General features: G+C 45.8%; 1 protein-coding gene across 1 annotated transcript in view; it reads left to right on the top strand.

The window, feature by feature from the left end:
- MFSD14B (major facilitator superfamily domain containing 14B) overlaps positions 1-15,179 on the top strand; it is a 63,627-nt gene that overhangs the window by 32,021 nt on the left and 16,427 nt on the right. Inside the window, exons 4-5 of the mRNA XM_036311198.1 lie at positions 7,229-7,447; positions 9,073-9,186. Coding sequence (XP_036167091.1) covers positions 7,229-7,447; positions 9,073-9,186 — 333 coding nt within the window. The remainder of the gene's footprint in view (positions 1-7,228; positions 7,448-9,072; positions 9,187-15,179) is intronic.

Raw genomic sequence — 15,179 nt, 5'->3', positions numbered from 1 at the left:
CAGTCACATTATAGGGGTACCAAAAGGAGAAGAGACAGCAAGGGATTTGAAAAAATGAAGAAATAATCACTAAAATCTTGTGCTTAGTCTGTTCAGGTAACATACAGAATCCCAATCAAGATGAACTCAGAGGCCCACATACAGAATCCCAATCAAGATGAACTCAGAGACACATCATTATTTAAATAGCTAAGGTTAAAGACAAAGATCGTCTTAAGAGAAGCAAGAGAAAGACAGTTACTTCCCATGAAACTGTCAGCATATTTCTCAACAGAAACATCTCGGGCCAGAAGGGATTTGCAGGAAATATTCAAAGTGATAAAAGGAAAGGATCTACAATTAAGACTACTCTACCTAGCAGGGCTATCAGTTAAAATTAAAGGTAAATTAAGGACCTTCCCAGATGACAAAAAACTATAATATCTGGAAATCAGTTAATGTGACATGCCATATAAACCAAATGAAGGAAGGGGGATCAAATGATCATATTAATAGATGTAGGGAAAGTATTTGACAAAATTCAGAGCCCATTTATCCTAAAAACTCTCAGTAACCTGAAAGTGGAGGAAACATACCTCAACATAAAGCCATATGTGACAAATCCACAGCCAACATTATACTCAATGATAAAAACTAAATGTATTTCCCTTAAGATCAGGAACCAGGGACGTGCACTCCCAACCACTCTTATTCAATACGAGTGACCCGGTGCACGGATTCGTGTACATTGAAAAGAAATTGATTAGAAGGTGGCTGGCAGGGCGGGACTGGGCGAGATGGACCAAACATGCCCTGGAGCCAACCTCCCATGATCCCTCGGCAGCCGGGGTGGCACCGTGGCTCAAAGGGCGTCTGCGGAGTGAGCAGGATCCCTCCGGCTCTCCGACATCCACCAAGGGGTCCTGGAGTGTGAGAGGGCACTCTGTAAAGTTCCTGTCATACAGGGTGTGGAACGCAAATGTAAGTGTGCAGTAAACCAGATTCAGGTCCCACAGTGCCCCAGCAACAACATAACCCATGGCCAAAGGTGGAATCGCGCAGCCTCGCAAGGAATCGGGCTCCCTCCTCTTTGGTTTCAGTATGTGTCACCCGAGAACCACCGCTACCAAGTCACTGCAGCTCGGCCAACTCCTGCATTGAGTGTCTGCCCCCTGGTAGTCAGTGTGCATCATAGCGACTGGTCGGGTGGGTGGAGGGACACTTAGCATATTAGCCTTTTATATATAGACTAGAAGCCCGATGCACAAAATTCCTGCAAGAGTAGGCTTTCCTTCCCCTGGCTTTCTGTCCCTCTGGCACCCGGGACCCAGGCTGGCTTCCCTCTGGCCCCAGCTTTGTCCGGGATGATGTCCGGAAGGAAGTCCAGTCTAATTAGCGTATTACCCTTTTATTATTATAGACTAGAGGCCCGGTGCACAAAAATTTGTGCACTCGGCGGGGAGGGGGGGTCCCTCAGCCCGGCCTGTGCCCTCTCGCAGTCTGGGACCCCTCGGGAGATAATGACCTGCTGGCTTAGGCCTGCTCCCGGGTGGCAGAGGGCAGGCCTAATCCCTAGGTGCAGCCCCTGGTCGGGCTCAGAGCAGGTCCAATTGGGGAGTTGGGGCGCCGCCCCCTGTCATGCACAGAGCAGGGCGGATTGGGAGGTTGCGATGCCACCCTCAGTCACGCTCGGGGTAGGGCCGATTGGGGGGTTGGGGCACCGCCCCCTGTCACACTCAAGGCAGGGTCGATGGGGAGGTTGCGGCGCCACCCCCTGTCACGCACAGAGCAGGGCAGATCAGGGGGTTGGGGCGCCGCACCCTGTCACACTCAGGGCAGGGCCGATGGGGAGGTTATGGCTCTACCCCATCACACACAGAGCAGGGCCCGTGGGGTGGGGGGGTGGGGGCGCCGCACCCTGTCACACACAGAGCCGCAGGGCGATCAGGGGGTGGGGAGCTCCCCCCTATCAGGCACAGAGCAGGGCCGATCAGGGGGGTGGGGCTCTTTCCCCTGTCAGGAACAGAGCAGGGCCGATAGGGAGGTTGTGGCCCCGCCCCCTGTCACACGCGGAGCCGCAGGGCGATCAGGGGGTTTGGGCGCTGCCCCCTGTCATGCTGATCCCGGTGCTGGGAGGCCTCGCGGTTCCGCTGATCCCGGTGCTGGGAGGCATATTACCTTTTTACTATATAGAATAGAGGCCTGGTGCATGGGTGGGTGCTGGCTGGTTTGCCCTGAAGAGTATCCTGGATCAGGGTGGGGGTCCCCACTGGGGTGCCTGGCCAGCCTGGATGAGGGGATGATGGCTGTTTGCAGCTGGTCACACCCCCTTCAGGGTGGGGGTCCCCACTGGGGTGCCTGGCCAGTCTGGGTGAGGGGCTGAGGGCTGTTTTCAGGCTGGGACTGAAGCTCCCAACTGCTCCTTTTTTCTTTTTCTTTTTTTATTCTGGGCCAGCTTTAGCTCTGAGGCTTGGCTCCAGCTCTGAGGCCTCAGCTGCTGAAAGTAGGTATCTCGTTTGTTTAGGTTCTATAATCGAAACTCTGTATCAACTCCAGCTCTGAGATCCTAGCTCGCTGAAAGCAGGTTTCTGGGGTTTTGTTTAGCTTCTATATTTGTTACAGTATTCAAACTGCAGGCTCAGAGGCCAGCAAGGCAGGCGGGGAACGTTGGAGTCCTCAGTCACTGAAGCAAGCAAGCCTCATGTTCAGTTTAAGCTGCCTGGCTGCTGGCCACCATCTTGGCTGGCAGTTAATTTGCATATCACCCTGATTAGCCAATGGGAAGGGTAGCGGTTGTACGCCAATTACCATGTTTCTCTTTTATTAGATAGGATAGTACTGGGAAGTCCTAGCCACAGCAGTGAGTTAAGGCGGGGGGGGGGGGGGGAGTAATGCATCCAAGTTGGCAAGAAAAAAGTAAAACTGTCATTTGCAGATGCCATGATGCTGTATATGGAGAACCCTAATGATTCCACTGAACTGATAAATAAATTTAGTAAAAGTAGTAGGATGCAAAATCAATATCCATAAATTGGTTGTATTTTTATACACCAACAAAGAAAGGAAAACAATCCCATTTACAGTTGCATAAAAAATAAAGTTCCTAGGAATAAATTTAACCAAGGAGATAAAAGACCTGTATTTGTAAGATTATAAGATACTGAAAAAAGGAAATTGAGTAAGATACAAATAAAGCATATACCATGCTGCGGTTAGGAAGAATTAACATAATTAAAATGTCCATAACACCCAAAGCAATCTATAGATTCAAAACAGCTATCAAAATACCAATGGCATACATTACACAACTAGAACAAATAATCCACAAATTTATCTGGAACCACAAAAGTGCCCAAATAACAACAGTCTTGAGAAAGAGGAACAAAGCTGGAGGAATCACAATACAATACCAGAGAAAAACAAAACAGCACGGCACTAGCATAAAAACAGATACATGGCTCAATGAAACAGATTAGAGAGCCCAGAAATAAACCCATGCCTTTATGGCCAATTAATGGTCGACAAAGGAGACAAGAACATACAATGGAGTAAAGAATTAGTCAATAAATGGTGTTGGGAAAATTGGACAGATAATGTGCAAAAAAAATGAAACTAGACCACCTTACACCATATATAAGAATAAAGTCAAACTGGATTAAAGAATTAAATATAAGACTTGAAACAATAAAATTCCTAGAAGAAAACATAGGCAGTAAAATGTTGGATATTTCTGTTAACAGTATTTTTCCTGACACCTTTATGGGCAAGGAAAACAAAAAAAAAACAGTTGGGACTGCGTCAAACTTTCTCCTTTCTCCAAACCAATCATCTAATCACTGACGGGCTCTGCACAATGACTTTCAAGAGAGTAGAGAGTCCCTCATAGTCACTGCTGGGTGCAGCCTCTAGACCAGTGGTTCTCAACCTGTGGGTCTTGACCCCTTTGGGGGTCGAACGACCCTTTCACAGGGGTCGCCTAAAACCATCAGAAAACACATACATAATTACATACTGTTTTTTGTGATTAATCACTATGCTTTAATTATGTTCAGTTTGTAAACAATGAAAATACATCCTGCATATCAGATATTTACATTACGATTCATAACAGTAGCAACATTACAGTTATGAAGTAGCAACAAAAATAATTTTATGGTTGGGGGTCACCACAACATGAGGAACTGTATTAAAGGGTCGCAGCATTAGGAAGGTTGAGAACCACTGCTCTAGACCCTCCACTGGACCCACCCGCTGGAGCGCAGACTCCCCAGCAGTCAGAGCCCAGAGCAAGCCTCTCAGGCTGGGCCGCCCACAGGAGGGCGCTCCTTCACTGGGAGGGTGGGTCCCAGTCCCAGGCAGAGTTCCCCTCGTTCCCTCTGCCTGTTGCTATGCAAGCTCTTCTTGCAGTCTCTGCTGCTGTGGGTTTGGGATCCCTGTGTGGGATTGAGATTCCACACTCCTAAGGGGAGGGCTCTTTGCAGATGATGTCACTCAGCCACTTAGCCATGCACCTGCTTCAGGGGGCTCCCCCTTTCCGTGACTCCCCTCCTCTTACCAGTCTCTAGGTTGTTTCCTCAGTGATCCTTAGATACAGTATGTCCAATCAGCTATACTTCTCTTCATTTTTCAAATTGAATGCTCAGTATTTTAGCTGAAAATCTGGTCGAGCCCTGTCCGGTTTGGCTCAGGGGCTAGACACAGGGGTCCTCAAACTACGGCCCGCAGGCCACATGCTGCCCGCCAAAAACATTTATCCGGCCCGCCGGGTGTTTTTGCTGCCGCTGCCTGTTGCTTAGCAGCCGACTGGTTTTTTTTTAAACTATAGTCTGGCCCTCCAATGGTCTGAGGGACAGTGAACTGGCCCCCTGTTTAAAAAGTTTGAGGACCCCTGGAGAGTGTCGATCTGTGGACAGGAGGGTCACAGGTTCAATTCCAGTCAAGGGCACATGCCTGGGTTTCGGCTCCATCCCCAGTAGGGGGCGTGCAGGAGGCAGCCAATCAGTGATTTTCTCTCATCATTGATGTTTCTCTCTCTCCCTCTCTTTCCTCTCTGAGATCAATAAAAAGATATTAAAGAGAAGAAGAAAATCTGGTGCTGGCTGAAATAGGCCATCTTGCCTCCCCCATAATGTGTTCTTCATTTCAATTACTGTATTCTTTATTTCTGAGTGTTTCTTTTTTATGTTTTCTATCTTTTTATTTATTTTTGTTTCCTGCCTCTTTCTTGAAGTTCTCTCTAAATTCATCTCCTAAGTTCATTGAGCATCCTTATAACCCTTGTTTTGCATTTTGCATCTGAAAGATTGCTTGTCTTCGTGTTCCTTAGTTCTTTTTCTGGAGTTTTGTTCTTACATTTTGAAGCCTTGTTTCTGTTGTTTCCTCGTTTTGGTTCTTCGCTGTGTTTGTTTTTATGTATTTGGTAGAGCTGCTTTATCTCCAGGTCTTGGTAAGTGGCTTGTGTAGTAGGTGTCCTGTGGGACCCTGTAGCTCAGCCTCCCCAGTCACCTGAGGTACCACCCTACCCTTTTGGGCTGTGTGCACCCTCCCATTGTAGTTGACCCTTGATTGCTGTTGGCACGTCAGTGGGATGGATTTTACCCACCTGTGAGGACTAATCAGCTGTAAGGACTGGCCACAACCATCACAGAGAATGTGCTGGGTAGGGGCTGACCCAGTGGAGCAGGATTCACCTCAGTAGGCTCTGGTGCCTGCTGAGCTCACCCCTGGAGTGTGTCGCTCATGGAGATTTTTGGGTTGTCTTTAGTGTGATCTGAAGCTGTCCACCGGGTGAGCTAACTGTGGTGCCTCCTGGGAGGTGCAGGTCAGTCAGTGTCCACCGCTGCTTTCACCCTACCTGGCATGAGCTACAAAGTGTTTTCCAGATGGTTGCCACTTGTGCTGGGCTTGGAGGTGCCTGGTGTAAACTGAGGCACTGTCATTAGTGCCATGCCAGGGGTCGCTTAGCAGGAGGTGAAGAGCATGCTGAGGCCAGATGCTGGTGTTTGGGGCTTATGAACCTTGGAGAGAATTTAGGAGTCTGCAGCGTAAGCCTAGATAGGCCATTTGTATGGAAATAGCACTGGTAGTGGCTTGGGTTGTCCCACAAGTTGGGTGGGGCTGGGTCTCAAGGACTTGCCAGGGTGATGGATGATGGAGATCAGATATGGTGCCTGCCTGCATGAAGGGGGAGGGCTCAGCAAAGGAACACTGGTCTCTGCCAGCACTTTTGTCCTGGTGGCGGCAATTTAGTTCCTCCCACGTGTTTCGGAGCTTTTTGGGCTTTTGCCCAGTGCGCCAACGATCAGTCCATGCGTGGACCTTCGAAGAACGCCCAGCTCTCCAGCAGCCTCTCTCACTTGGCTGCGCTCTCTGCTGGTTTTCCCAGCCAGTAGTTCTGGGGACTTCTCTTCCTGGCACTGGCACTGGCACCCTGAGCTGGGCCTCCGCAGCTGAGACGTCCGTCCTGATTTCTCTGCCACATTGAGTGTGGGACCAGCCCATTCTGGGTCTCTGCCCCGCTGATATCTGGGAGGTCCTTAATGATGATTGCTTTCTAGTTTAGTTGTAATTTTTGTTTGGTTGTAGGAGAGGCCAAGGACAGCGTTTTCCTACTCTGCCATCTTGACCAGAAGCTCAAACAGTTCATATTTCTGAGAGATAAAATCAAGTACAGTCCCTGAGTAGATTTTTATCATAAGCCAGTCAGCATTTTTTAAATACCCTTCTTCCCACTGCCCTATTTCTCAATTAAAGAAGACTAAAGAATGTGTGTTTTCTTTATAAAGAAGGTTTGCACAATTTTTATTTTTTTCCATCCTCACCAGAGGATATTTTTCCATTGATTTTAGAGAGAGGGAAAGATGGGGGGGAGGGGGAGTGAAAGAGAGAGATCAATGTGGGAGAGAATCATCCATCAGTTGCCTTCTGCATGCACCCCAACACGGATCAAACTCGCAACCTTTCTTTGTACGGAATGATGCTCTGACCCACTGAACCACACTTGCCAGGGCCACAATTTTTATTTTTGATTAATTTTTTTTTTTTTTTTGCTCTTGTACTTTTACACAATATCTCCAATTATTTTGTAGTGGATGAAAAAATTCTTAAAACAAAATGACTTGGATTCTCTTTGTTTCTTAAAATTTGTGTGCAACACATTCCTTTGTCTTGTTTAAAACCGAGGGAGGGTGGCTGTATGTGTGCACCTGCTGCAGGTGGGACTCTGGGGGAGAGCGTGCTTTTTCCACAGGTCTCAGCCACCTTTGCAGCCAGTCTGGTCAGCAGCCCAGCTATTGGAGCATACCTCTCAGCCAGCTATGGAGACAACCTCGTTGTGCTGGTGGCCACGGTGGTGGCTCTTCTAGACATCTGCTTCATCTTATTGGCTGTTCCAGAATCCTTGCCAGAGAAAATGAGACCACTCTCCTGGGGAGCTCAGGTTTCTTGGAAACAAGCAGATCCTTTTGCGGTAAATAAAAATCTGAAAACATTATTTTTCTAAGTATCTTTCTAAGCCATGCAAATAAAGAATATTTCTGCAACCTCAAGCATCCCCACAATTGTTAATCCATTTCTGTCTCCAGTAATAGAAATAAATTAATTGCAAGGACGGGACTGAGGTAGAGTGTGCACCAAGGAATATATAGAGTTGATATTTCTTAAGTCATTCATGCGGTTATCACAACAAAAGAGAGAAAAATTGTCCAGTTAATTCCTGATGAGGGAAAGAATTTTTTGTTTGTTTGTTTGTTTTGCATGGTGGTTTTTATTTTTTAGCAAAGAAATGAAGGTGGCCACTTAAAGTAGTTGTTTTCAATTGCTAAATTAAAAAAGGATAAAAATATCAGATCTGACTAAAGTAGTTATTTTCTAAGTTATTGAAATACTTCCATTTAGACCAGAGGCTTTGAACTTGTATTTTATAGATTGGATTCTTCATTTTCTTTCTTTTTAAAAAAAATTATTTATTTTTTGCATCGGGGAATCCCATTAACAACTCAAAAAAGTCCTCAGAAGAAGAACCTTAGTTTCCCCCTCTTTTTTTTTTTTTAAATATATTTCTTTATTGATTTCAGAGAGGAAGGGAGAAGAAGAGAGAGAGAGAAACATCAATGATGAGAGAGAATCATTGATGGGCTGCCTCCTGCACACACCCCACTGGGGATCGAACCCGGGACCCTTCAGTCCGCAGGCCGACGCTCTGTCCACTGAGGCAAGCCGGCCAGGGCATTAGTTCCCCCTCTTGATTTGAAACTGTCCTTGAAGAAAATAGGTGCAGAAAAAAATTAAACAGAGATTTGATATTTGTTTTTTATCCTCCAAGTCTACCCTTTAGGAAAATACATGTAATAAGAAAACTAACTCATGAGAAATTCTTTTCCAAAAAGCTCCTTGGGGCATGGCCTGGGGACCTGCCTGTTCTGTGTGTGCCCATCCATTTGTGCCACGTAGAGAAAGGAGGAGACCAGGCACACCCGGGTGCAGGCAGGCTTCCCACCTACCTTGTTGACCAATTTACAGGCAAATTGAATGCTAACATTTTAAAGAATAGAGTGAATTTATATGTAATGAAATGCCTATACTGTTTATGGCTTTAAAGAAGTTATATTATGAATGAAAAAGAGAGATGAGATTTTTCTTAAAAGGTTCTGGAGTAACATGTTTACAGGGTGTTTATAGGGTGTTCAGGGTCTGTTTCAAGATGCGAACCAATGTTGTTAAGTAAACAGGAGCAAACGTGTGTATCTGCATTTACGCTGTAATATTTGAAGCACATATCTCAGAGATGAGGACTTGTAACCTCCATAGAGAGATGGTGATAGATTTAATGTGAAGGTTCACTTCCTTTTGTAGTCCAATCAGCAGTTGTTACTCTACCTCAGTAGATGGAAACAATGAAGCCAGTATGGCAGAATATCTGACATTAGCTTCTATTTGCTGCTTTTTATTTTTCAATTACAGTTGTCATATAATCTTATATTAGTTTCCGGTGTGCACCCAGTGATTAGACATTATAGAACTTACTAAGTGATCGTCCGATAAATTTCGGACCCATCTGACTATTTCTCCTCTTATCTTTCTGCTTTTTCTTAGCCACTGAAGAAAGTTGGAAAAGATCCTACCGTGTTACTGATCTGCATCACTGTGTTTCTTTCTTACCTTCCTGAAGCTGGACAGTACTCAAGTTTTTTTCTCTACCTCAGACAGGTGGGTAGTGGGTGCCTAGTAGCTTTCGAACATAAGGAAAAAGCAAGGATTGGCGTCTGTCTAAAGGTATTTTGGGGAAAACAGTGTCAAGAAAAAAAATGTGTCAACTTGCTTCAAGTTATAAATGTAGGTGCTGACATGTAATGAGTAGGCAGGAAACCTTTAATACAGTGTTGTTTGAAATGTAGTGAAATGTTTATGGGGGAAAAATTTCCTTGAGAAGTATAGAGAAAGAGAATTAGCAGAAGCAATTCATCATGTTTTAAATCTTTAACACCCATTAAATTTTGCAAAGGGAACGTTGACTTCAGAAGCGCCCTGCTGTGGACCCGCTGTGGCTCACAGTAACGACAGTAATACTGTTTCTCCTGATTTTCTTTCCTCTTTAAAAATGTATACTTCGTCCCCACAAAAGGCATTTGCCCTAAGACAATTTTTTTTAAGTTCCTTTTTCGAGTTGTGGTTTCAGGTCTCTGGGATCATTGGGACCTGAGCTGCCCTTCATTACAGTCCTGCCCTGCAGGGCCTTGCACTGACCTCACTGCGAGTCCTAGTGGTTTACTCAGCCTGGGCAGCAGGCCTCCTGAGGAGAGTCCTCTATATTGGTGAAGTTTTTAAATGAAATTTGTTAAGTTTGCCATTGCGCATTGTTGAGGGGGGAGGGAGGAAGCGTGGGCTTTTTAATCTACGGGCAGATACATGCCTTGCTAGGTCCTGATTGGTCCTTTCAAAGAAACCTGTGTTGCTCTAGCTCAGTGGTCAGCAAACTGCGGCTCGAGAGCCACATGTGGCTCTTTGGCCCCTTGAGTGTGGCTCTTCCACAAAATACCAACTTCTGCGCATGGGCCACGAAGTTTCAATCGCACTGTACGTGCACGCCCCCACATGGTATTTTGTGGAAGAGCCACGCTCAAGGGGCCAAAGAGCCGCATGTGGCTCGCGAGCCACAGTTTGCCGACCACGACCCTAGCTGGTTTAGCTGAGTGGATAGAGCATCAGCATGTGGACCAGTCAAGGGCGCATGCCTGGAGTTGTGGGCTCAATCCCCAGTGGAGGGCATGCAGAAGGCAGCAAATCTGTGATTCTCTCTCATCATTGATGTTTCTATCTCTCCCTCTCCCTTCCTCTCTAAAATCAATAAAGATATATTTTTTAAAAAGAATTCTGCTTTAATAACATTCTTGGGGTTGTTATAGCCTTGTCTTGGTTGGTTATCTGCAGGTTGCCTGTCTTAGCAGTTCACGCATTTTGAAGCTCAGGTCTCTGTGCGCCTCCTCCTTTCCCCACCCAGTTGGGTGCCTTAGTAACTCCGCCCAGCTGGTTCCGGTGCCACTTCCTCCCCGCCCCAGGCCCCAATTCCTGACTCGCTTCCTTCTGTCTCCTCAATACCATTCGTAGGACATGCTCAGAATAAACAGCCCGTACAGACAGGAGCGGACGACTGACTGGGTGGAGGGGAGGCCAGAGGGTGGGATGTTTCTTTGAGGAGTGATGAGACCTTCTCCCATTGATTGTGGTGATCACTGTCCAACGCTGAATATACAAAGCCATTGAATGTGCACTTGTAATGGGTGAGTCCTGTGGCATTTATATTCTATCTCAATAAAACGATTAAAAATATGCTTATTTACAAATGGTAGGCAGGGAAACAATCCTTAAAGCCACATTTTTTGTTTCTAATTTTTAATTACATTTGATTAGCAGCTAAGAATGTTGTTAATGTCATCAACACTGATTTAGAAGCAGGATCTAGCTCTAGTTCATTTTTAGCTATAGTTGTGTGACATGAAATGAGAAGAATGTATAATGTACACAATAATTATTTTTCCTTTTTGTCTCATGCATTCTGTTTTGTCTGCTTAGAATTGCTTCTTTGCTCTTTAAAGTAATTTTGTTCAACCATGAAGGAACTAATTTTGTTCTTTCCATGAGCTCATTAGCTGCACACTTCAGTGCCTACCTTGGAGATTACACTGTGTCTGAGTTATTAGTCTCTAATGAAATAGTACTAGTGGCAGTCCCTACTTTATCTAAGGACCTTTGTTTTGACTCTCTTAATCATCTTAAGTTACACAGGGGTTGGCAAAAGTAGGTTTACAGTTGTACAAATAAATAATACAATAATAAATAAATAATACGATAGTAAACTCTGTTTTTGCACTCACAACTGTAAGCCTATTGTTGCCTACCACTGTATGTACTTGTCAAGTAATTTGTGTCATTATATTTTAAGTCTTAACAAATGTACATACAATTGTTTTATATAATCAATGTTCTTTTAGATTTATTTACATACTTAATGTCTTTTTTTTTTAAGAAGTACTTTCTTCCCTCCCTCACTTCATTTATTTATTTTTGTTTTTATTTTTTGTTCATCCTTACCTGAGTCTATTTCTCCACTGATTTTTAGAGACAGTGGAAGGGAGAGGGAGCTACAGAAAGAGAGACTTGAGAGAGACACATCAGTTGGTTGCCTCTCGCACACACCCTGACCAGGACCAGGGATCGAGCCTGCCACCTAGGTAATTGCCCTTGACCTGAATCGAACCCGGGACCCTTCAGTTCATAGGCTGACGCCTATTCATTAAGCAAAACTGGCCAGGGCTACATGTCTTTTTTATTAAAGTAAAATTGACACATTCTCCATTTCAATAGCTCTTCATTATCATAAATCATTGAGACTGCTTTCATTCTATCTGAAGAACATCTTTTCTTTTTTTTGAAATTTCCTTTGAGTCCTTTCTTTTCTTTTTATATTGTTGACAGTGTTACAGATGTCCCTCAGTTTCCCTCTCCTTTTCCCCCTTTACCCAATCCCCCAGGGCCCCACCCCAGACCTTCCCTGAACTATTGTCTGAGGCCTCGGGCTATGCATATATGTTTTGGTTAATCTCTTTCTGTCCCCCCCAAACCCCAACTCTGCCCCCTTTGTGATCTGTCAGTCTGTTCCATGTTTCCATGCCTCTGGACCCATTTTGTTCATCAGTTTGTTTTGTTGGTTAGAACATCTTTTCTTTAGTGCAGGACTGCCATTTACAAAGTCACCAGCTTCCAGCTTCCTGCCTCCTGCCTCCTCCTGCCTCCTCCTGCCTTCCCTCCACCCCATCCCACCCCACTCTGAAAATGTCTTATTCTAAGCTGCATCTTCTAGAAGGATAATATTTTTTTAGTTTTTCTTTTCTGCTCTTGCATCCTATTCTAGCCCTTGACCTTTTTATCTCTAAGTATTTTGGGGCTTTTTTTTGTATTTTTCTTTTCAATGTATTTTAAAAAAAAGTTTACCCATTTTTTTAAAATATATATATTTTTTATTTCTTACAGAGAGGAAGGGAGAGTGATAGAGAGTTAGAAACATCGATGAGAGAGACATCGATCAGCTGCCTCCTGCACACCTCCTACTGGGGATGTGCTCACAACCAAGGTACATGCCCTTGACCGGAATTGAACTTGGGATCTTTCAGTCCGTAGGCCGATGCTCTATCCACCAAGCCAAACCGGTTAGAGCTACCCATTTCTTATTACCCACCCCAGCTGCCTCTGGCCGCTACCAATAAGTTCTGTATTCATGAGCTCTTTTTTTTTAATGTAAGATTCCACATATAAGTGAATTCCATATTTCTTTATCCATGTACCCAGCAATGGACTCTTAGGTTGGTATGTTATCTCTGTTGTAAATAACGCTGCATATGGGGGTGTTATTGATTGGGCTTACTGGCTAGGACCTTGGTTCTTTTTGTTGATGTAGAAAAGATTTTAAGGTCAACAAAAATAAAAGTAAAGCAACGTGGGGCTTATTGAAGATGTATTCCAAGCGAGGATCGGCCATGAGAGAGGGGGCGGGGGGTGCAGACAGACAGACAATATGGCTGGTTGCTTACATCAAGTCAGGAGCCAGTCAGTTGAGGGAGACCATGGCCGGGCTGCTTTGCTCACTGGGAAGTCAGAGAAAAGGGGGCCTTGGAGACGGTTCCGGGCTTAGCCCAGGACCAGCGCAGCTGCCCATTTCTTCCTTGGTTGCAGGTCTCATGGGGTCCCTTAGAGGTGGGGGGATCCATGCCTGTGGGGGAGGGGAAAGGGAATGGCCTGGGTATGCTCCTTGAAGGTAGAGCCTGTGCGCAAGAGAGACAGACCATGGGCCCCACCTCCAGGGTTTACAAGAGGGATTTTCTGGCCCCAGGGTCTGCTCTGAAAAGCCATTTCTCCATCGTTCCCGTGGCTGCCGCTCCGCTGGCTGCAACCACCTCGTCGCGGGCTCCGGCAGCTTCTCGCCAGAGCCCTCCACTCCTGCTTTTAAACAGACACCGGCCTCCAGCTCACCACCACCACCACCACCACCCCCAACCCAGGCCTCAAGGAGAAGAGGGGGCTGTGGGGGAGGCCGGCAGCCAGGTGGATGCAGGCCGGGAGGAAGGTGATGGGAGGAAGAGGAGGGGGAGAAAGAGGAGGAGGCAGCTACCGGCAGGTGGCAGGTGGGCAGCTGAAGATGAGGGTGACATGTGGACACCGAGAAGCAGAAGGCCGATGGGGATGACGAGGCAGCAAAGAAGGAAAAGTTAAACTGGAAAAAAGGCCTCCGTGACCTACTCACCCGCCACTCCCGTCTCAGGATCTAAACGTGGCTCCACCCAACCAAACCGCACCGGACAGCAACAGGGAGGAGAAGAGCCACAGCTTCCAGGCCCTGCTTTTTTTCTTAAAAGTACTTTAAAAGGGAAATTTGTATTTTTTATTTACATTTTGTATTTCTGTACATGTCATTAGGGGTCATCCGTTTTTAATGATGGGAGCGTTCTCTGTCCTACTTCTGACTTGACTTTGGGGTGACCATATTCATTATCCTCTCAAAAGAGAAAGAAAACCTTGTAAAAAAGCAAAAACAACAGCAAAATAACCATCTTATTCCGAGCATCCAGTAACTCTGTAGCACTTAACTGCACGATAAGTATATAGTTGGTTTGTGTGAGGTGGTTAAAAAGGCCAAAGATAAAAAGGTTTTGTTTTTTTTTCCTCCCTTTTTCTGTCTATGAAGTTGCTGGGGTTTTTTATTTTTCTCTCTGTTTGGCCAGTTTGATGAGTGTGAAACAATGTTGTCCAACAATAAAAGGGAATTTTATTTTGCAAAAAAAGGAGGGACTTTCTGGATGGAGACTTTCATTTGCATTCAGGGGCGATTGACACAAACTTTCTTCTGGGCATGCCCTTACCCATAATGTGTACAGAACAACCCAGGTGGGGGTGGGCGTCAAGCCAGCACTGGCATCGAGGTCCTGTCGTTTCCCTCTGCGCTTGCACCAGGAGCCAGCTGCTCCGAACCTGCCTGCCGGCTGTCTGCTGGGCCAGGTCTGAAGGCCACAGTGCCCCACCCCAGCCCCTCATGTCCAACTTCCTACCTAACAGGTACATAGATCATTTCACATATATCATTTCGCGTTTAGTTTAGTTTCAGAGAAATGCCCAGAAGTGGAATTGCTGTATCTTGTGGTAGTTCTATTTTTAGTTGTTTTGTTGGGGCAGTGAGAAAGGCACTGGTGTTAGATTGGTGAGGTCAGACAACCTGGATTCAGCAACCTTGATACTTGAGTTCAGGTTAAGAAAGAATTCAGAGCCAAGACCCAAACTGTAAGAGAACACTTATTTGGAAAATCACAGAGGTAGAAGAAGTAATTCGTAGAAGAAAGAGGCTTAGGAAACAAGTTATAGAGGTAAAGGAAAGGCCCTTGGAGCTTAAAAGTGAGAAGATACAGGTGACCCAAGGCCCAGGGGAGATGGGGAGGGAGAGGGAGAGAGGAAAGGCGGGGTGCTCCAGGAGAAGCAGCTGGCTCCTCGTCCTAAGGGCTTTGAGGGTGGAGGTCCCAGGGGAAGGAGCCATGGGATGTTCAGCAACTTCCCAGGTGTGTCCTTTCAGGATCTGGGTCTCCACTGATTGGTTGGTCAGCTCCAGGGCAGGAGGCCATGCATTATCCAATGCAACTGGTCCTGAGGGCAGGCTGGGT

Source organism: Myotis myotis, unplaced genomic scaffold (assembly GCF_014108235.1).
Source record: "Myotis myotis isolate mMyoMyo1 unplaced genomic scaffold, mMyoMyo1.p scaffold_m19_p_52, whole genome shotgun sequence".
Taxonomy (NCBI): domain Eukaryota; kingdom Metazoa; phylum Chordata; class Mammalia; order Chiroptera; family Vespertilionidae; genus Myotis; species Myotis myotis.
Note: the sequence above shows the minus strand (reverse complement) of the source record. Positions and strands in the feature narration are given on the sequence as shown.